General features: G+C 43.0%; 1 protein-coding gene across 1 annotated transcript in view; it reads right to left on the bottom strand.

Moving 5' to 3' along the window:
* Window positions 1–23,946, bottom strand: part of SLC35B4 (solute carrier family 35 member B4) — a 43,277-nt gene that overhangs the window by 3,400 nt on the left and 15,931 nt on the right. The window contains exons 3-8 of the mRNA XM_008150515.3: window positions 6,441–6,543; window positions 5,044–5,093; window positions 4,098–4,179; window positions 3,859–3,919; window positions 1,923–2,032; window positions 346–421 (exon numbers count right to left, since the gene is read on the bottom strand). Of these exons, the coding sequence (XP_008148737.1) occupies window positions 346–421; window positions 1,923–2,032; window positions 3,859–3,919; window positions 4,098–4,179; window positions 5,044–5,093; window positions 6,441–6,543 (482 nt within the window). The remainder of the gene's footprint in view (window positions 1–345; window positions 422–1,922; window positions 2,033–3,858; window positions 3,920–4,097; window positions 4,180–5,043; window positions 5,094–6,440; window positions 6,544–23,946) is intronic.

Below are 23,946 nucleotides of genomic sequence, written 5' to 3'. Positions count from 1 at the left end.
CCTCTTCCCCAAGGCTCCCATCTCTGCTGTGTGCTAGGACTATTTATTTGCATTCTTGAAAAGCAAACCTTCCACATTCAAATGCAAACACACAATTCCAAAGCAAAACAGAAAATTTGAAGATACATAGTCTCTTACTTCTCTTGCAAATCATTGAGAAACACCTGCAAACGCTTTTGCTGCTGCAACTACTGATTAATGGCACTATAATCCAGGAAGGTAGAATGGGGAGGGTTTAAGTGGGCCTGTTGACTTGCATAAAAACATCAGTGGTCAAGTCCAGCGGAAAACTGAAACTTGCCTTGGAAGCTCTCAGGCAATTCTACTGAGTAACCCCAAACTCACCAGACTTATTGAAAAGAGCTGCATGGTCATAAATGTCAGAAGCCAAGAAGATGAATCCAGGCAGTGGAAGGGCATGCTAGGGGAAGAAATATTTCACATAAATTGAAATGCAGCACAGGACAGAATAATGAGTAGTTTTATAAGTTGCTTGGCAAGCAATCAAGAAAAGCAAATAAGACTAAGTTAAATATACCCAGTGCTTCTAACGACCTGACACTGTCTGGCACAATAACCCCCAAATTACCGTACTTGCCCTATGGAGTTTGTGATGATCATCACACACACACAACAAAAGGGAATACACACAGTCATTGTGTCCAAAGATTTGTTACGTTTTACTAATTTTGAGAATAGTTAAGCAAATATAATGGATTTAAAAATAATAAAGAACATGGGGCAGGTCCCGGCTGGTATGGCTCAATGATTAGAGCGATGGCCCGAGCACCTCGATTTCCAGTCAAGGGCATGTACCTAGGTTGCGGGTTTGATACCTACCCCAGTTGGCGCAGGTGCAGGAGGAACCGATGTATGTCTCTCACATTGATGTCTCTCTATCTCTATCTCTCCCCCCTTGCACTTTCTTTAACAATCAATGGAAAAAAATATCATCAGGTGAGGATTAACAACAACAACAAAAGGAATGTGGAGGCAGAGTTCAGACTGTTTAGAACAGTAGTAGTAGGAAAAGAGACTGGAGAACAATACAATGTCAGGAAAAAAATAAACGAAGACAAGAATGAAAAGAGGTTGAAGAGGAAGAGGAAACAACACATAAACAAAGATTAATGTACTTGACACCAACCCACCACCACAATAATTGAATAAGGAATCACGGCTAACGTTTACTCAGAAGTCACCATGTGCCACTTACTGTACTAAAAGAAAAATGTGAACCAAATGGAGTGGTTATTTTTACATTCCCAGCCAGGTACTCTAGTTCCAACTAATAAGCCAAACTGCTTGTCTGCAGCTTCAGTACAAAAAGTTGGCAGTGAAGGAATCCCCGAGTTACCGAACCTCACCCTGACCTTGAGGGGCTTTGCTCTGGGCATTATCGCAAGAGGAGAGAGGGAGGAGGAAGAGGAGAAGGCTCTAGACCAGCAGCTTAAAACACAGAAGCCGAAGCATATATTATTGCTATTTAAACTCTCCATAAAATGACTGAAGCCCATCTGAGGGCCTCCTCTCGCCCATCTTCCCCAACCCTCTCAATGGCCTCCTGCACATATTCCCCTGGGCATGCAGTGTTTGCAGCTTAGTTTCCTTTTCCAGGTTTCCAGATTAGTCTGAACCTGGGTGCATCTGCAGGAACACTGGGGTCAGGTTCCTGGTCTGCACGGTGGCTCCTGGCATGTTCACGCAGACTGGCCGTGGCCACCTGTGTAGAGGGCTGTGGCTCAGATGCACATCAGCAGCCTACGAAAGGCACTGCAGCCTGTGGGCCCATAGCCCTTCACTGGATGATAAACTGATCCTTCAACTACCTCAGCAGGATGGCATGTTACATGTGAAATCACACATTACAATAGCATAATAACTCAGTAATTTTATCCTCCCAGGTTCAAGAAATTGCTTACATTGTAAAACAAAGCCTCCTTGGAGTGCTTCCCAAATTGTTTGTATAGAGTCTCTTGGAAGATGCCCATCCTCGCGGACATCAGGAGCGCGAACGTCAGCGCCCCGATACCTACAAAACAAAGGCCGGGTTACAAGACACCTGCATGCGCTCTTTCCAGATACTTTGTTAAACAACATTTATTGACAGTTTACATATACGACAAATATTACAAACTAGCTGTAGAATATGCACTAAACTTAAAAAAGAAATAAAAATCAACCATAATATTACCATCCAGTCCTTGATAGCTTTCTACATCTCTCTAAGCCAGGATCATAATGAGTACAGAGTTTTATGTCTTGCATTTTTCAGGATCTTTTTCTGGATTTTTCTTCAGGTCATTTATTAAAATTTTTTCAAAAGTGTGATTTAATGGCTACATATTACTCTTCTCATGTGGATGTACTTAACTATCTTACAATATGAGAATGGTTAGATGACTTCCAATTATTTCTTCATTAAAATCAATGTACATCCGTATATGTAACTCTTTTTTAAAATGTTATTTCCTTAGTATGAACTCTCATAAGTGGAATTACTCAGTCAAAAGTTGTAGGCATTTTAAAAACTCAATACATACACTTTTTTCCAGAAAGGCATGTCAATTTATACTGTAAACAGTTTATGTGAAAATGGTTGTCCTATTCCACCCTCAGCAGCAAGGAGAATAATCATTTATTATCTTGCCATTATAATGGATCAAAAATAAAGATACTGCATTTTGGATTCAAGTTGCATTTCTTTGATTATTAGACTAGTTAGAGGCTGAACATAAAATTATAGGACATTAATATTTTCCTCCATAAATGGTACGTTCAAATCCTTTGCAAACTTCTCCTAATAGATGAAGTGTTCTTCTAATAGCTCATAAAGATCTTTCTGTGTTAGGAATGGCAATCTGAAGGGGGGTAAAGTTTCAAAGCCAAGAAGCAAGGAGAATACAGTTCCTTCCCTGCTATTTCTCTTTCGCCTGGTCAGTCTCAACCTGTCATTGCTAGCCCTGAAAGCACCTGGGAAGAGCTTCCCCTCTGTATCTCACAATGGGAGGGCCAAGCCCTACAGGAATTGTCTCATTACTTTCACAGAGATACAATTCCAGAGATTCTGCTGACCAGTCAAGTCTGGGAACACTGCCACATGGAACAGCTAACTTCTGAAGAAAATACATCTAAGATTTAGAAATGGGTCCCTTTAGAGTCCACTGCTACAACATGACCTTCTGAAGAAGTCTATACTCAGTAATCCTATCTAATAAAAGGGTAATATGCAAATTAACCATCACTCTGTCATAAAGATGGCAGCGCCCATAGCCACAAGATGGCGCGCCCAGTCCTCTCAGCCCTGCCTGAGTCCCCCAGTCCCAGGGGGATGGCTGCTGAGAGCGGGCAGCGTGAGCGGCCTGGCGGGCACAGAGTGGCTGGTGGGGGTGCGGAACGCTTGTGTTGTCGCCCTGGCGATGAGGCAAGCATTCCGCGCCGAACCGTGGATGGGCCTCTGGGCCAGAGCGCCTCTGGGCAGCGGGCGTGGAGTGGCCAGGCCCCACAGAGAGCTACTGGCGCACAGATTCGTGCACAGGGCTACTAGTAGGTCATAAAGAGACGGATGACAGCCAAGCACCCACAGTGTGCTGGGAAGCAGGCAGGTACTTTTCTTCCTAGATCAATGGCAACCAAGAGAAACACGGGTCCATGTCACAGAACACACCACCATGACCTCGACATTTCCTTTCTGTCACTTCTTGAACACTGCGGTTCAGATTTATGATCCCAGGTGCCTCTCTCCTGTGGCATCATTTGTTTAGCTAACGCTTCTTGCCAAGAAACATATCCCTTAGGAGAAAATTCAGCAAACAGAACTGCAGAGGCAATTATCATTATTGTAATTAGCATACTTGCCTAGTAACCACCATGTAAATGCCTGGAATCCTTCATTCTCACTCAAGCTGGACTGGGACGTCTAGGGAATAAGAAAAAAAACACTAGGTACAGAGACCAGAACCACGAGCAATGGGCCTGGACACAAGGGAAATGTTTGCTACCTTTTCCCCCTCCCCTCTTTGTATCATTAATAAGTACCTGGTACCCGGGCCCCATGGCAAGCAGTGAATATAAATGATTTGTAAACGGATTCTTACCACCTGCTTTGCTGACATGTAAGTGCAAATAAATATCCCCACAGACACCAGGGCAATGGAAGCATATTTGAATATGCTGTATCTGCAGAAATAAGAACAAGAACACATTAGGAAGGCACAGGTACCCATTGCCACAGGATGTTTTCAGTGGATGGTGCCTGAGAGTACAAATCACCAGCAGAGCCCAGGTAAGTCGGCACATGCAAGGATCAGGGTGCCCACTGGTTGCTACACACACCCTTTCTTGGTGTTGCTTAAAATAGTTTCTAAACGTTTGTGGACCAACAGATTGTTTCATTAGAAAAAAAAAACCAAAAAACCAGACATGACATTCCATTGGTGACAGTCACATAAAACAGTTCTGACACTTTTCATTCTATCTTCCAGGCCATTTGGGCTTTATTGAGAATTTTCTTTGTACGAAGCACGATCAGTCCTTCGCTCATTGTGTTGCCCGGATGAACACCTTCTGTGACAGCACTGTCCCTCACAACGACGAGGCTGGAAAGGCTCCATACTGGGCTCTCCCATACGGTCACCACCAGCCACATGTGGCTACTGGGCAATTAAGTTCTGACCAGTGAGACCGAGAAACTAAGTATTTAATTTTAAGTAATTTAAATGTTAAATGTGAATAGTCACATGTGGCTTCTGGTGACCACATGGGACAGTGAAGTTCTCAATCGACTGGCTTCATAGGTTAGGATGGATCTAAGGACTCAATGATGATAAGAGCTAATTCGACAGAGAACACTGCTGCACAGGTGGGACCCCTGCCTGGTCAGCTGCTTCAGGAATGCACGTCACTGCCACAGAGAGAACTCGGAAACAAAGAGGGCCAGAAGCGCGCTCTCTCCAGTAGGAGCAAAGGAATCCACGTGCCTAGCTTATAGGTGGGGCCAAGAATATGCTTCCTATACATAAATTATAAAAGTGCATTGTTTACCTTTTCTTCAAAATGATAATTCCTAGAATCATGTTGGCAATTAGAGAACCCTGTAAAAGGAGACAAGAGAAAGTTTTAGTGCACTAGGGAAAGACAACATAATTCAAGGTAAAAATGAACATTGTCAAGAGGGGAAAACAGCTGGGCAGGAGGAGATTAGGATGAATAATTAGTAAGGTCCAGGTGTTCTTATGATGGCAACAAGTATAAGCCATAAAAATCTATCTTGCAAAATACGCCTTTTCAAAGATGACAATGAAGATAAAAATGATCAATTCTCAATAACTACTCATAGCTGAAGCTTACTAGAGGCTTATTTTTGTCAACTTTTCCATCTAATTTATAAGAGCTTTTACTATGTTTCTCCTCCCCCCTCGTTTTAATGAAAGAAGTTGTGCAGAGATCTCTCTCTTCTCTGGAAAGGTGTCTGTTCATCATCAAGTACTTACTGAAAGTCTATTATGTGCTCAATGCTTTGAGGGTCATCTTAGTAACTACAATTAGCTCTGGAAAGTGCTTTTAGGAATAACACATTTGATTTCACAAAAATCTCAGACCACACCAAAATGTTACAATTCTAATCCTCACTCATTTTGTATTCTTCTGCAACCCTAACTCTATTTCCCTTGAAGTCTTTTCTGCCCTCCAGGGAAAACTGTTCTTATACATATACTGAACACAGATCTCTCACCATACATGAGGCAAAGAAAAATCCTCTACTGCTTTGGAAGAAGCATGCCTCCATCAAGAATTGCCCTTTATTTAATGATCTCAAGTCTCTGATTTAAAAAAAAAAAAATCAGAAAGAGAAGGGTCTGGCCCTGGCCTGTGATCTCAATGGTTAGAGTGTGGGCCCGAGCACTGAAGGATTGTGGGTTTGATTCCTGGTCAAAGGCACATACCTGGGTTGCAGGTTCAATCCCCGGCCATGGCCGGGGCATGTATAGAGAGGCAACCAACTGGTGTGTCTCTCTCCCATCGATGTTTCTCTCTTTCACTCCCTCCCTCCCTTCAACTCTCTCTAAAAATCAATGGAAAAATATCCTCAGGTGAGGATTAACACACACACACACACACACACACACACACACACACAGAAATGAAAAAAGGGTCTGTTTCATTTACTAGAAATTAATTTTATGTAAGAAAGAAAGTGATGAGAAATAAGTTAAAGAACAGTCATAGCAAGTTTGAATATAAAATCAACCAGATGAAGGAAATTAAAAGTTAAAATCTGTTTCTCCGGGAAATGTTAACTTTCCTTTTATTAATCACCCATAAGACCTGAGAAAAATAAAAGTAAATCATCCACTTTCACATTTCTCTCTCTTTGCCTTCTCAGGTGACAGTCAGCCTCTGCTCACTGATCTGAACACAACTCCGGCAGCAGTACTCACAGATCTAAATATCATGTGCAGGGGCATGGCGATGTTGAGGTTCAGGGCATAGTTGTTCACCACGCTGACAGTGAAGAACATGGTCACCATGACGGCATAGTATCTGAAATGCAGAGGTAACAGCTCACCACACAGAATCTACTAGTTCAAGAAAATCAAATATAGAAGGAAATAAGTATCTTTAGTTAAAATTATTTTGCTTATTTCTTCTTTATTAAAATTGTATCACTATAATAATTTGAGTCAAATAATAAGTACCTGTAAAAATACTGCACAAAGCCACACTAACATGGAAAAAGTTTAAATTATACAGTATGTTTCAAGAAACACTACTTTAATATGCTTCAAGTATAGATAGCAATAGGTTTTTAAAAGTAAATGGGGAGAGGTAACATCAGCATCATGGCAGAGTGAGAAGACTGCATTGTTTCTCCTCTTAAATTGATCTCAAGACAATTATAATTCAACAAAGATCTCCTGCTCAACACACAAACATGCCTGAGAGATTCATGCATTAGCACATCTGAAGGTGGGCATGTTGAAATGAGTAGGGGAGGTGGGATAGGGGAAGGACAGGAGGGGATGTGGGATGGGGAAAGGACAGGAGGGGAGGTGGGATGGGGGAAGGTTAGGAGGGGAGGTGGGATGGGGGAAGGACAGGAGGGGAGGTGGGATGGGGGAAGGACAGGAGGGGAGGTGGGATGGGGGGAAGGACAGGAGGGGAGGTGGGATGGGGGAAGGTTAGGAGGAGAGGTGGGATGGGGGAAGGACAGGAGGGGAGGTGGGATGGGGGAGGGAGAGGAGGGAAGGTGGGATAGGGGGAGGACAGGAGGGGAGGTGGGATAGGGGAAGGTTAGGAGGGGAGGTGGGATAGGGGAAGGACAGGAGGGGAGGTAGGATAGGGGGAAGACAGGAGGGGAGGTGGGATGGGGGAAGGACAGGAGGGGAGGTGGGATAGGGGAAGGACAGGAGGGGAGGTGGGATGGGGGGAGGACAGGAGGGGAGGTGGGATAGGGGAAGGACAGGAGGGGAGGTGGGATGGGGGAAGGACAGGAGAGGAGGTGGGATGGACAGGAGGGGAGGTGGGATGGGGGGAGGACAGGAGGGGAGGTGGGATGGGGGGAGGACAGGAGGGGAGGTGGGATGGGGGAGGGACAGGAGGGGAGGTGGGATAGGGGGAGGACAGGAGGGGAGGTAGGATAGGGGGAGGACAGGAGGGGAGGTGGGATGGGGGGAGGACAGGAGGGGAGGTAGGATAGGGGGAGGACAGGAGGGGAGGTGGGATGGGGGAAGGACAGGAGGGGAGGTGGGATGGGGGAAGGACAAGAGGGGAGGTGGGATGGGGGAAGGACAGGAGGGGAGGTGGGATAGGGGAAGGACAGGAGGGGAGGTGGGATAGGGGAAGGACAGGAGGGGAGGTGGGATGGGGGAAGGACAGGAGGGGAGGTGGGATAGGGGGAGGACAGGAGGGGAGGTAGGATAGGGGGAGGACAGGAGGGGAGGTGGGATGGGGGAAGGACAGGAGGGGAGGTGGGATGGGGGAAGGACAGGAGGGGAGGTGGGATAGGGGGAGGACAGGAGGGGAGGTAGGATAGGGGGAGGACAGGAGGGGAGGTGGGATGGGGGGAGGACAGGAGGGGAGGTAGGATAGGGGGAGGACAGGAGGGGAGGTGGGATGGGGGAAGGACAGGAGGGGAGGTGGGATGGGGGAAGGACAAGAGGGGAGGTGGGATGGGGGAAGGACAGGAGGGGAGGTGGGATAGGGGAAGGACAGGAGGGGAGGTGGGATAGGGGAAGGACAGGAGGGGAGGTGGGATAGGGGAAGGACAGGAGGGGAGGTGGGATAGGGGAAGGACAGGAGGGGAGGTGGGATGGGGGAAGGACAGGAGGGGAGGTGGGATAGGGGGAGGACAGGAGGGGAGGTAGGATAGGGGGAGGACAGGAGGGGAGGTAGGATAGGGGGAGGACAGGAGGGGAGGTGGGATGGGGGGAGGACAGGAGGGGAGGTAGGATAGGGGGAGGACAGGAGGGGAGGTGGGATGGGGGGAGGACAGGAGGGGAGGTGGGATAGGGGGAGGACAGGAGGGGAGGTGGGATGGGGGAAGGACAGGAGGGGAGGTGGGATGGGGGAAGGACAGGAGGGGAGGTGGGATGGGGGGAGGCCAGGAGGGGAGGTGGGATGGGGGAAGGACAGTGACGGTGGCCACAGATGCAGTTTGGTGCCCACCCTGGCTCCAGCGAGCAAGCACAATAGTAGGGGAGAAGTCGGCTGCAGCCCTCACACTACAACCTGGAGGGTCAGAGGGGTAGAAGCAGTTTCCTTCCTAGAAAAGGCATCTGCCTTCTGCCCTCCTCATTGCAGCAGAGCTGGGTTTAGAGGTGGCTGGGAAGCCATTACTGTAAAGGGTGGAGCAGAGCCATAAGATCTCTACCTCAAATGCACACACAGAGAAACAATCCATCAAATACCATGAACAACCAGGGTAACTGAAAGAAAAGGAAAAATCTCCAGAAACCAAACTCAAAGGCACGGAAGACTGTGGTTTACATGACAGAGAATTCAAGACTGCAATTATAAAGAAACTCAACAATATACAAGAAAACTCAGAAAGGCAATTCAATACATTCAGGAATAAAATTAATGAGCAAAAGCAGTACTTTACCAGAGATTCAAACTATAAAAAAAAGGAACACATTCTGGAGCTGAAGAACTCGATCAATGAGATAACGAATGCACCAGAGAGCACTGGAAACAGAGCAGACCAGACAGAAAAAAGAATGAGGGAACTTGCCCAGCCAGCATGGCTCAACCTATGAACCAGGAGGTCATGGTTCAATTCCCGGTCAGGGCACATGCCCAGGTTGCAGGCTCGATTCCTAGTGGGGGGTGTGCAGGAGGCAGCTGATCAATGATTCTTTCTCATCACTGAGGTTTCTATCTCTCCCTCTCCCTTGTTCTCTGAAATCTACAAAAATAAACTAAAAAAAAAAAAAAAAGAATTAGGGAACTTGAAGAGAGAAACCTAGAAATGACCCATGAAGAATAGAGAAAACTAAAATTTAAAAAATAAAAGAGCTCTCTGATTACATTAGAAAGAGCAATATAAGGATAACAGGTACGGTATACCAGAAAGAGAAGAGAGAGAGAGAAGGGAACAGAGATCCTACTTAAAGAAATAGTTGACGAGAACTTCCCAGCCTATGCAAAGAACTAGGCATTAGAATAGAGGAAGCTAACAGAACACCTAATTCTATCAATGAAAAATAAAAGACCTTCTTCAATTCTAATTTTATTCAAACTGTCAAAAATTAATGACAAAGAAAACATTCTTAAGGCAGCCAGGGAACATAAAGATTAACTGAAAAAGGAAACCCCATTCATCATCACCAGATTTTTCTGTAATGTTTTCAGTAGAAACATTGCAAGAGAGAAGCAAGTGAAAGAAAATATTAAAAATATTGAAAGAGAGGAACCCATCAGCAAAGGATAAGATATTCAGCAAAGTTATCCTTAAGACATTAAGAAGAAATAAAGGCTTTCCCAGACAAAAAAAGCTAAGAGAATTTACCACCGTAAGACTGCATAAAAGAAATGTTGAAACTGGAAACAAAAACACAAAAGTACACAAAACGTTGAATAAGATGATTAATAGATAGCAGGAAACTGAAAATCTATTTCAAAGTAGTTTATTAAATAATTATAAAGGTTAAAGGGGGGAAGGGCATTAAAATAATTGTAACTACTGGAGGTAACAAGTTCACAACATAAAGAGGGATAATTTGCGACAACAAAATGATAAAAGAGGAGGAAGAGGATTGAATAGGTACAGGTGAATGAAGAGACAATCAGAAGAAAAAGCACTGTATGTTTGAGACATTTTGCACAATCCTAATGGTAACCACAAAACAAAAATCCAGAGCTGAGATAAAACATTAAAAAAGAAGAAGCCGAAGCCAGTTTGGCTCAGTGGATGGAGCGTCGGCCTGCGGACTGGAGGGTCCCGGGTTCGATTCCGGTCAGGGGCATGTGCCTTGGTTGCGGGCGCATCCCCGGTGGGGGGTGTGCGGGAGGCGGCTGATCGATGTTTCTCTCTCATTGATGTTTCTAGCTGTCTATCCCTCTCTCTTCCTCTCTGTAAAAAATCAATAAAAATATTTAAAAAAAAAAAAAAAGAAAATCATAGAAAACTGTCAAACTAAAATAGCAGAAATAATTACAAGAGAAAACAAACAATGGAGATAAGAACAACAAGAAAACAAAGGATAAAATAACTGTGTTGCCCTAAGCGGTTTGGCTCAGTGGGTAGAGTATCAGCCTGCGGACTCAAGGGTCCCAGGTTCGATTCCAGTCAAGGGCATGTACCTCGGTTGCGGGCACATACCCAGTAGGGAGTGTGCAAGAGGCAGCTGATTGATGTTTCTCCCTTACTGATGTTTCTGTCTATTCCTCTCCCTTTCTCTCTGTAAAAAATCAATAAAATATATATTTTTAAAGTAAAATAACTGTGGTAAATCTTCATTTATCATTAAAAACCCTAATTATAAATGGATTGAACTCACAAATCAAAAGGCACAAAGTAGAAGTATGGATTTTAAACAAGACTCAACTATATGTTGCCTGCAGGAGACTCTGCTCAATTACAAAGACAAACACAGGCTCAAAGTGAACGGGCGAAGATGATGCTTCAAACAAATGGCACCCAGAGAGAAGTGGGTGTAGCTGTACTTATGAGACAAAACAGATTTTAAGATTAAAAAAAAAAAAGAGGTAACAAGAGACAAAGATAGACATTTTATAAGGATAAAGGAGACAATTCATTAAGAAGACATAACACTTATTAATATGTATGCACCCAACCTGGAAGTATCAAGATATATGAAGCAATTACTAACAGACCTAAAGGGAGAAACTGACAAAAATATAATTATTGTAGGCAACTGAATCCCCATTGACAGCAATGAATAGACCATCCAGACAGAAAGTCAATAAGGAAATATGGGCCTTAGATGACACATCAGGTTAAATGAACTTAATATTTATAGAATTTCACATCCCAAAATGCCAGAATACACATTCTTTTCAAGTGCACACAGACATTCTCAAGGAAAGACCCGATGTTGAATAATGAAACTAATCTTCGATAAATTTAAGAAGACTGATATCATACCATACATATTTTCTGAGAAAATCACAAATATGCGGAGATTAAACAACATGCCACTAAACAACTATTGGGTCAAAGAAGAAATAAAAGAAGAAATCAAAAGATAAAGACAAATGAAAATAAAAATACAATATACCAAAATTTGGGGGATGCAGCAAAAGCAATACAAAGGGGGAAGTTTAGAGCATTACAGGCCTACCTCAAGAAACAAACAAACAAAACTTCAAATAAACCACTTAGCATTACACATTTAAAAACTAGAAAAAAAAGTCCAAGATGGTGGCAGCATAGGAGGTCTGAACTCAACCCCTCCCATGAGCAAACTCAAATATACCAGTACACATATATACAGAATAATTACTCCTGCAAGATAGCTAAGGGCTTAATGAACAGTTTCTCAACAACAAACAACAAACAACAAACGAATGGAGAAGGCTGGGAAAGCGACAGGAGCCCTCTGGGAGGGCAGGAACTCTATGGCTGGAGGTGCCTCTGAATGCCTGAGGGCAGGCGGGATCTCTGTTCAGGCGCTTTGGCTTGCCTGCAAATCACAGCAGCTTTCCCAGCTCTGCTGCCCAGTCCTTTCTGTCTCCAGCAAAGGGAGCAAGCTGGAACAGCTGGGTGATACAGACACCTGGCCTCCCTGCTGGGCTCCAAGTTGGCACTAAAGCCTGCACAGAGGTCACTTCTACATAAGATCACTTTCTGTACAACAAACAAGAGAGAGACTCTATAGAGAAGCCTGGGGAGCCACTGGAACTCTCTGGACACTGGGAACTATCCCTGGTTGGAGGTGCCAATAAGCACCATTGCTTACACCCCCCTCTGCCTCCATAGGGTGGGCGGGGCTCTATCCAGGTGCTCTGGCCTACCCGCTAGGTAACTGCAGAGTGTACCTGACACATCACCCAAACCCATTTCAGTCCCAAACAACGGGAGCAAACAGGATCAACAGGTCATTACTACATGCACCTGGCCTCCCCACCTGGAGCCATTTCAGCTCAGTGGGCCAGTGTCCAGGACACTTTCCACCTGCTCGGCTCCTCTGGCTGACCAAAATCACCAGACAAACACAGCCTACACCAAGGACCCTGGTACATAAGGCCACGTTTCAAAGACTGGGAGAGATGGCTATGTTATCTAATTCATATAACAAACATAGACACAAACTAAATGAAATAATGCAAGAATTATCTCTCAAATTAAAGAACAAGAAAAATCTGCAGAAAAAAGAAAAACCTAAGGAAATGGATATAAGTAATTTGCCTAATAAAGAATTCAAAGAAATGATCATAAAGATGCTCACCAAACTTGAGAGTGACATAGAAAAACGTAGGGAGAACTTCAACAAAGAGGTGGAAAGTATAATAAAGAACCAACTAGGTCTGATGAATACAATAACTGAAATGAAAAACACATTAGAAGAAATTAGCTAATACAGAAGAACGGATCCTGAAGACAAACAATGGGAATCAACCAATCAGAACAGAAAAAGAATTTTAAAAAACGAGGATAGTTTAAGGGACCTCTGGGATAACATCAAGAACCCAGGTATTAGCATTATAGGGATCCCACAAGGAGAAGAGAGAAAGGAACAGAAACTATATTTAAAGCTGAATTCCTGAGCTGGGAAAGGAAAAGACACCCAGGTCCATGAAGCACAAGAGTTCCAAACAAAGATGAACCCAAGAGACTTACACCAAGACATATTGTAATTAAAATGGCAAAAGTTTAAGATACAGACACAATCTTGAAGGAAACAAGAGGAAAACTGAATTACATATAAAGGAAACTCCATAAGGTTATCAGCTGATTGCTCAGCAACAACTTTACCAGCTAGAGGAAGTGGCAGGACATCTTTAAAGTTCTGAAAGAAAGAAAACTACACAATAATTTACCCAGCAAGGTTATCATTCAGAATTGAAGAAGAGATAGTTTACCAGACAAGCAAAAACTAAAGAAGTTCATCACCGTTAAACCAGCTTTATAAAAAATGTTAAAGGGACTTCTTTAAGCAGAAAAGGACAGGCCATATCCAGAAATAAGAATATATATATTAAAGGGAAAAATCTCACAGGTAAAGCCAAATATTAAATAAATACAGTGAATCAGACACTGAAAACACTACTAAGATCAAAAGAAAGAAGTATCAAACACAACTCAAACAATAAGTAGCCAGGATATATAAAACATAACATCAATAGCATACAGCACGGATGGGGTAGTAAAATGTAGTCCTTCTAGAATATGCTCACCCTTAAACACCTATCAACTTAAAACAGACTGTTATAGATATACATAGACCTCATGTAAACCACAAACCAAAAACCTACAAAAGATATACAAAGAAAAAAAAAGAAAAAAACTACTACTGAAAACCAGCAAACCACAAGAAAGGGATCAAGAGAAGATACAGAGAACTATGAAAACAATTAACAAACAGCAGTAAGTACATACTTATCAACAATTATTTTAAATGTAAATAGATTAAATGCTCCAATAAAAAAAAAAGGGTGGCTGAATGGATTTAAAAACAAGACCTATCTATATGCTGCTTACAAGAGACTCACTGCAAATCGAAAGATGCAGACTGAAAGTGAAGGGATGGAAAAAGATATTCCATGCAAATAGAAATGAAAAGAAAGATGGGGTAGCAATATCAGACAAAATATACTTTAAAACAAAAAAATTTTAAGAATACAAAGAAGGACATTACATAATTATAAAGGGTTCAATCCAAGAAAAAGATGTAGCAATCATCTACACTAATAAAAGAGAAATATGCAAATCGACCATACCTCCACGATGCCCACCAGCCCATCAGGAGTGAGTATGCAAATTAACCCAACAAAGATGGAGGGCTAATTTGCATACACAGGCACAGAGCAGTTGGGGGCAGGGCAACCGCTTGCACGCATGCCAGCACCAAGCGGCTTGCATCCCTGGGACAGGCGTCCTCGGGAGCCAGGATGCTCTGAGCCTGTAGGCCTACGCGTAGGCCCAGAGTGGCTAGGGTCCTGGAATGACGCCCCCAGCCACTCTGGGCCTATGCGCGCACGAGCAGCCGGGGACGGGGCGGGAATATCTCTAGGACCCAGTCGCTCCGAGCCAGCGAGCGCGCAAGCGGGCAGGGGCGGGGCGGGAACATCCCCCACAGCAAGTGAGCAGAAAGCAGACTGCAGGGGACTGCTTGCCCCTCACCGCCACAGCAGTGAGGGGCAAGCAGTCCCCCGCAGGGCCCCCACAGAGAGCAGACACCAGGGCCCTGCTTGCCCCTGCGGGGACAAGCCAGAGAGCAGACCACAGGGCCCTGCTTGCCCCTGGCCCCGGCAGCTAAGGGCAAGCAGGCCCTCACAGAGAGCAGACACCAGGGCCTGTGGTGGCATCAAGCAGGCAGGTCCCCAGAGAGCAGAGAACCATGGGGAGCAGGCCTAATCCATCAGTAGGACATCCCCTGAGGGCTCCCAGATTGGAGAGGATGCAGGTCGGGCTGAGGGACCACCCCCTGCCCCCGTGCACGAATTTTGTGCACTGGGCCCCTAGTAAATATCATAAATATCACACCCAACACAGGAACACCTAAGTGTATAAGGCATAAAGGGAGAAACACACAGTATTACAATAATAGTATAGGATTTTAATACCCCACTCACATCAATGGGTAGGTAATCCAGACAGAAAATTAATCCTATATAATAAAGAGGTGATATGCAAATTGACCATCACTCCCACACACAAGATGGCTGCCCCTATGTGGTCAAAGATGGCCGCCACCATGTGGACACAAGATGGCCTAGGCCTCCACTCCAGGCTACAAAGTTTCAATGATAGAAGATAAATAAATCCCAACAAAAATGGCTATGGCCACAGAGCAAGCAGGAAGCTTGGCTCCACTTAAGGCTACAAAGTTTCAATTATAGAAGGAAAATAAATCCCAGATACCAGGGCCTCCACTTGGGTCGCCGGGGGGCATGGCCAGCCTGCAAACCACCACAGGCTCCTCGCCCAGGCTTCCCCATGCCCCAAGGGAACCCCCACCCTGATCCGGGACACCCTTCAGGGCAAACCAACTGGCCCCCACCCATGCACCAAGCCTCTATCCTATCTAATCCTATCTAATAAAAAAAATAATAAAAGAATAATATGCAAATTGACCATCACTCAAACACACAAGATGGCTGCCCCCATGTGGTCAAAGATGACTGCCCCCATGTGGACACAAGATGGCCACCACAAGATGGCCAGCAGGGGAGGGCAGTTGGGAGGGACCAGGCCTGCAAGGGAGGGCAGTTGTGGGCAATCAGGCCAGCAGGGGAGGGCAGTTGGGAGGGACCAGGCCTGCAAGGGAGGGCAGTTGGGGGCAATCAAGCCTGCAGGGGAGGGCAGTTAGGGGTGACCAGGCCGACAGAGGAGGGAAGTTGGGGGCGACCTGGCCTGCAGGGAAGAGCAGTTGGGGGGGACCAGGCCTGCAGGGGAGGGCAGTTAGGGTCAAACAGACTGGCAGGGGAGGAGTTAGGTATCAATCAGGTTGGCAGGGGAGTGATTAGGGGGTGATCAGGCTGGCAGGCAGAAGCAGTTAGGGGCGATCAGGAAGGCAGGCAGGCGAGCAGTTGGAAGCAGCAGTCCTGGATTGTGAGAGGGAGTGCCCGTTTAGGCCCGATCCTAGTGATCGGGCCTAAACGGGCAGTCGGACATCCCTTGAGGTGTCCCAGATTGGAGATGGTGCAGGCTGGGCTGAGGGACACCCCCCAACCCCCATGCACGAATTTCATGCACCGGGACTCTAGTAGGGAATATAATACTCATTAGTGAAAAGCTTAAAGCTTTTCCTCTAAGATCAGGAATAGGACAAGGATGATCGCTATCACCAGTTCTATTCAACATAGTATTGGAACTCCTATCTACAGCAATCAGGCAAGAAATATAAATAACAGACATCTAAATAGAAAAGGAAGTAAAGCTTTCATTATTTGCAGATGACATAACCATAAGGACTAAAAGAAAAAAACCATTAGAATTAAGAAATGAATTCAATAAAGTCACAGCATAGAATCAATACACAGAAATCAGTTGGGTTTCTATACACCAATAACAAATGATCAAAAGGAGAAATTAAGAAAACAATTCCATTTACAACTGCATCAAAAGCATAAAATACCTAGTAATAAATTTAACCAAAACCTGTATTAGGAAAACTGTAAGACACTGGAGGAAAAAAATTGAAGAGCAAATAAATGGAAGAATACTCCCTGCTCATGGAATGAAAGGATTAATATGTTAAAATGTCCTTGTTAAAGGAATATACAGATTCAGTGTAACCCATATTAAAATATTAATGGCATTCTTTCAGAATTAAAGCTAATCCTAAAATCTATATGGAACCACAAAAGACTGCGAACAGCCAAAGAAATTCTGAGAAAGAACAAAGTGGGAGGTATCGCACTACCTGATATCAAACTATATTATTAAGCTACAATGCTCAAAACAATATGGTACTGGCATAAAAACAGATATAGATCAATAGAATATAATAGAGTGACCAGTAATAAATCCTTGCTTATATGATCACTTAATCTACAACAAAAGAGGCAAGGATATACAATGGGGTAAAGACAGTCTCTTCAATAAGAGGTATCAGGAAAACTGAACACATTAAAAAAAAAAAAAAACCTAAACCACTTTCTTATACCATATACAAAAATAACTCACAATGGATTAAAGACTTAGATATCAGACCTGAAACAATGAAACTCTAGAAGAAAACATAGGCAGTGAGCTTTTTAGCATTTCTTTTAGCAATTTCTTTTTAGATATGTTTCCTCAGGCAAGGAAAACACAATAAACAATAAACAAATGTGACTACATCAAACTAAAAATGTTTGCACAGCTAAAGAAACCATCCACAAAACAAAAAGGCAACCTACTGAATGGAAGAAGATATTCGCAAATGATACATCCTAAAGGAATTAATATCCAAAATACTGTACATGAGGAACTCATACAACATAGCACCAAAACAAAACAAACAAAAAACTAATCCAATTTAAAAATGGGCAGAGGACCTGAATAGACATTTCTCCAACGAGGACATACAGATAGATGGCCAACAGATATATGGAAAGATGCTCAAAATCACTAATCAGGGAAATGCAAATTAAAACCACAATGAGGTATCACCTCACACCAGTCAGAATGGCTATCATCAATAAATCAACAAGTAAGTACTAGTGACGATGTGGAGATGCACTGCTGGTGGGTTATAAATTAGGGTGAACACTATGAAAAATGGTATGGCAATTCCTCAAGAGATTAAAAGTAGAACTTCCATAAGACTTATAAATTGTCTTTTTGGGGAGGTATTTATCCAAAGAAAACAATATCGCTAACTTGAAAGACATATTCACCCCTATGTTCACTGCAGCATTACTAGTAACAGCCAATATAGAAGCAACCTAGATGTCCATCAATAGATGAATGGACAAAAAAAAAATATGTAGTGAATATATACAATGATATATTAGTCAGCAATAAAAAATAACATCTTGCCATTTGCAACAACATAGAGGGACCTAGAATGTACTATGCTAAGTGAAATAAGAGAAAGACAAATACTATATGATTTCACTTGTATGTGAAATCTAAAAACAAACCACACCAAATGAATGAACAAAACAATACAGACAGACCTATAAATATAGAGAACAAGCTGACGGTTGTTAAATGGGGCTCGGGGTAGTGGTGAGAGGGGGATATAAATAATTTTTAAAAACTAAATATAAAAAAACCAACATGCTATTGAACAACTACTGGGTCAAAGAAAGAAAAAAAAAAGAGATCAGAAGATGCACAGAGACAAATTAAAATGAAAATTCAACATACCATAATTTTGGGGATGCAGCAAAAGCAATATTAAGAGAGAAGTTTAGAACATTACAGGCCTATCTCAAAATAAAAGAAATTTTAAAAATTAAATTTATCTTAGCAAGTAGGAAAAACACCTAGAAAAAGAAGAACAAATAAAGCCCAAAGTCAGTAGAGGATCAAAAATAATAATAACCAGAGCAGAAATAAATGAAACAGAGAACAAAAAAAGATAGAAAAAAATTAATGAAACAAACAGCTGGTATGTTGAAAAGATAAACAAAACTGACAAAACTCTGGTTAGACGCACTAACCAAAAAATGAAAACAGACTCAAAATCAGAAATGAAAGAGAAGTTACAGTGGACATCACAGAAATATAAATCGTTATACAAAAACACTATGAAAGGCTATACACCACCAAATTCTATAAACCTAGAAAAAAATGGTAAAGTTCTTAGAAATATACAACCAACACAGACTGAACCATGAATTGCAAAACCTAAAAGAGTGATCACTAGTAAGGAAAATGAAACAGTAACACTCAAAGAAGATTTAATACGAATCCTTCTCAACCTCTTTCAAAAAATTAAAGAGGGACTACTTCCTAATTCATTTTATGAGAACAACATTACCCTGATACCAACACACAAAAAGAAAATTACAGGCCAATATCACAGATGAACATAAGATACAAAATTTCTAAACAAAATACTAGCAAATCAAATATAACAATACATTAAAAGGATACTACATCAAGATTAAGTGGGGTTGCCCGGCAAGTGTGGCTCAGTGGTTGAGCAATGACCCACGCACCAGAAGGTCTCAGATCAATTCCTGGTCAGGGCCCATATCTGGTTTGTGGGCTCGATCCCTGCTGGGGAGCAGAGCACAGGAGACTTGGTTGGACAGTTTGTAAGGAGGACATTCAGAGAAAAAGGGAAGTGTGCTGAAGGCAGCCTACCCTGTTTATTGGAATTCTGACTTAGGGGAGTGCCGAAGGCTGCGCTTGGATGTTTACTGGAAACCTTATGCTTAATCTTTGAGTGTCCTTGCTTAAAGGACGCTGCAAACACATGTGTCCTCCCAAGATTACTTACCCTACTGATTGTATCTAAAAGATGAACTTTATCTCAAACAGCTGCTACAATAAAAGCTTAACGAGGTAGATGATTGAGGCTGTCTGGTTCCTTTAGCCAGGCAGTCCCTTAGCCCTCTCTTTCACAGCAAACTCTGTGTTAGAGTAATCATTCATCCATCGCTCAGGGTCTGCTGGTCAGCCCCGGCAGATCCCCAGTAAGGGGCGTGCAGGAGGCAACAGATCGATATTTCTCATTGATGTTTCTATCCCCCACTTCCTCTCCCTTCCTCTCTCTGAAATCCTATCTAATAAAAGCATAATATGCAAATTAACCATCACTCCGCAACAAAATGGCGGCGCCCAGTCCTCTTAGCCCCAAGCCCCGAAGCCGCGCGATCCGGGGCAAAGCGGAGGCGGCTTGGGGCCGGGGTCTCCAGCCGGCAGCGCCCCACCCCCAAGCTGCACAATTGGGAGCAAAGCGGGGGAGGCTTGGGGCCGGGGTCTCAGGCCGGCAGGGCAGTGCACCCCCAATGCGTGATCTTCAGGCCAGCGAAAGCAGCCTGGGCTGGAGCTGCGCACTCCCACCGGGCTATCCCCAGCCAGGCTGAGATGGCAGCCTGGGCAGGGGTCTCAGCCTGGCCAGGGCCCAAACCCCTTCCAGCGGTGGCAGCCTGGGGTCTCAACCATTGAGTCACACCAGCCAGGCAGATATGGAGGAATCTTAAATGTTTCTTTTTTTATATTTTATTGATTTTTTACAGAGAGGAAGGGAGAGGGATAGAGAGTTAGAAACATCGATGAGAGAGAAACATAGATCAGCTGCCTCCTGCACACTTCCCACTGGGTATGTGCCCCCAACCAAGGTACATGCCCTTGACCAGAACCGAACCTGGGACCCTTGATTCTGCAGGCCAATGCTTCATCCACTGAGCCAAACCAGTTAGGACTGTCCAATATGCTAAAGAAAAAACCCTATCTAATAAAGAGGGAATATGCAAGGGAGGGCATTTGGGGTGACCGGGGTGTCAGGGGAGGGCAGTTAGGCGTCGATCGGGCTGGCAGGGGAGTGGTTTGGGGCAATCAGGAAGGCAGGCAAGTAGTTGGGAACCAGCAGTCCTAGATTGTGAAAGGGATGTCTGTCTGACTGCCTGTTTAGGCCCAATCCCAGGGATCAGGCCTAAACAGGCAGTCGGACATCCCCCAAGGGTCCCAGATTGGAGAGGGTGCAGGTTGGGCTGAGACACCCCTTCCCCCGTGCACGAATTTCGTGCACCGGGCCGCTAGTCTATATAATAAAAACCTAATATGCTAGGTGTCCGACCATTCATTCGACCGTTTGACCACTCACTATGACGTGCATTGACTACCAGGGGGAAGACGCTCCGACCAGTAGGTTAGCTTGCTGCTGGGGTCTGGCAGTTCGGGACTGGGAGAGACAGGCCAGACATGCCCTGGAGCCCTCCCGTGGTCCCTCCCCAGCCCCATTCGTGCACTAGTGGAGTTCCTCAGCCTGGCCTGTGCCCTCTTGTAACCTGCGACCCTTTCAGGGGATGTCTGCAGGCCAGCTCGAGGAACCCCACTGGTGCACGAATCCGTGCACTGGGCCTATAGTAAAAACATATTTAAAAACAAAAGATTAAGTAGGGTTCATTCCCTGGATGCAAGGATGGTTCAACGTTTGCAAATCAATCATTGTGGTAAACCACATTAACAAAATAAAAGATAAAAATCATATGATCATATCAATAGATTCAGAAAAAGCATTTGACAGACATAACATCCACTTATGATTAATATACTCAATAAAATGGATATAGAAGGAAAGTACCTCAACATAATGACAAATACAATAAAGTAGCAAGATATAAAATCAATACACAAAAATCCACTGTATTCCTATATACTAACAACAAAATACCAGAAAAAGAAACAAAACAATCCCATTTACAATTGCAACAAGAAGGATAAAATACCTAGGAAGAAACTTAACAAAGGAGTTTAAAGACCTGTACACTGAGAACTATAAGATATTGTTCAAAGAAACTGAAGAAGACACAAAGAAATGGAAAGACATTCCATGTTCATGGATTGGAAGAATTAACACTGTTAAAATGACCATTACCAAAAGTAACATACCGATTTAACACAATCCCCATCAAAAACCCAATGGTATTTTTCACAGAAATAGAACAAAAAATCCTCAGATCTGTATGGAACCACAAAAGACCCTAAATAGCCAAAGCAATCTAGAAGAAAAAGGACAAAGCCTGATGTATCACACTGCCAGTCTCAAAATTATACTACAAAGTAAAACTATCAGAAAAGGAGACACGCAGACCAAAGGAACAGAATTTGGAGCCCAGAAATAAGCTCACACATACATGGGCAACTAATATTCGACAAAGGTGACAAAAGCACACAGCAGAGAAAGGAAAGTCTCTTCAATAAATGGTGCTGGGAAAACTGGAAAGCCACATTCAAAAGAATGAAACTAGACTGCTATCTGACACCATAAACAAAAATTAGCTCAAAATGGACGAAGGACTTGAATAAAAGACCTGAACCAATAAAATACATAGAAGAAAACATAGGCACTAAACTTGTGGACTTTGGTCTGAGAGGGGCTTTTGTGAACTTGACCCCAAGGGCATGGGAAATAGAAGCAAAAATAAATGAATGGGTCTACATCAAACTAAAAAACTTCCGCAGAGCAAAATAAACCATCAACAAAACAAAAAGGCAACCAATCGAATGGGAGAAGATATTTTCAAATGATACCTCTGATTAGGGGTGATACCGAAATATATAAAGAACTCATACAACTCAACAACAACAACAAACACACCAAACAATCCAATTAAGAAATAAGCTGAGGCTGAACAGACATTTCTCTAAAGAGGACATGCAGATGGACAATAGAGAGATGAAAAGATGCTCAGCATGACTAATCATCAGGGAAATGACAATTAAAACCACAAGGAAATATCACCTCACATCTATCAGAATAGCTATCATCAGTATCAAATAAGAGCTGGTGAGAATGTGGAGAAAAGGGACCCTCTGGCACTATTGGTGGGAATGTAAACTGCTGCAACCTCTATGGGAAACAGTGTGGATTGGTTCCTCACAATATTAAGAACAGAGCTACCACATGACTCAGCAATCCCTCTTCTGAGTATCTACCTAAAAAGCTGGAAAACACTTATTTATAAAGATATGTGTATCCCTATGTTCACTGCACAAGAGCCAAGATATGGAAACAACCTAAGTGTCCTTTGATGGATGATTGGATAGAGAAGATGGGGTACATATACACAATGGAATACTACTCAGTCATAAGAAAAGATGAAATACTCCCATTTGTGAGAACGTGGATGGATCTTCAGATATTTATGCTAAGTGAAATTAAGACAAAGAAGGACAAAAACGGTATGATTTCACATGTATGTGGGATATAAGAAAAAACAAACAAACCCCAAACTCTTAGAAACAGACAACAGAATGGTGGTTACCAGAGGGGAGGTGGGAAGAGGGGAGAATAAGTAGGGTAAAATATGGGGTGACAGAAGATTAGACTTGGGTGGTGAACACACAATAGAGTATACAGATGTTGTAAGTTGTATACCTGAAATTTATATAATGCTATTAATTAATAACATATAAATTTATTGCTACCTCAATATATTTAATTTTAAAAATAAAACAAAAGTGAATTTTTATTATTGTATCAGTTCTTTGTATAATTTTCATATACCTCTAAAGAACTTAAAAATGGTCAATTCTCTCAAATACTTCTTCTATACACTTGTTTATACTATTAATTTTCACTATTTCTAAAGAAAATATTTGCTAAGTCAAAGGTTACTTTCAGCCTAGCAACTGTTAATAATTATCCCACATTTGGATTGGCCTCCCAATTAATGAGGACATCATTTAACTTGTACAAATTTGTATTTAAAAACCAGGGCCCCAGGGTCTTTAAATAAAAAACTACAACACAAAAACTAAAAAGAAAATGCAGTAACCCTAGTACCTTAGAAAGATAAAGGAATAAATACAAATGGACAAATGAATTAAATAATTTTATATTTGTATGCCCCCATTTTGAATTACAAAATACTTTTACAATGCCTTTCATACATATCACATTCAACCACATGAAACTATCATACTTTTGTAGGTCTAAAAAGGTTGAATATCAGTAATTTCATTTTATTCAACCTAATACATTCAATAGGAGAAAAAATCACACACACACACACACACACACACACACACACACACACCCTAACATATAAAAAGCCCGTGGTCGTTACGCCATCATGCCGGAATGACCGATCAGCAGGAGGCTGCGTGCGCGGGGTTGGCGGGACTGTGTGCGCAGCGAGGCACACACGGGT

The sequence above is a fragment of the Eptesicus fuscus genome, chromosome 14 (genome assembly GCF_027574615.1).
Source record: "Eptesicus fuscus isolate TK198812 chromosome 14, DD_ASM_mEF_20220401, whole genome shotgun sequence".
NCBI classification, from domain to species: Eukaryota; Metazoa; Chordata; class Mammalia; order Chiroptera; family Vespertilionidae; genus Eptesicus; species Eptesicus fuscus.
The sequence above is the reverse complement of the archived record's forward strand: the minus strand, read 5'-3'. Positions and strand labels throughout refer to the sequence as shown.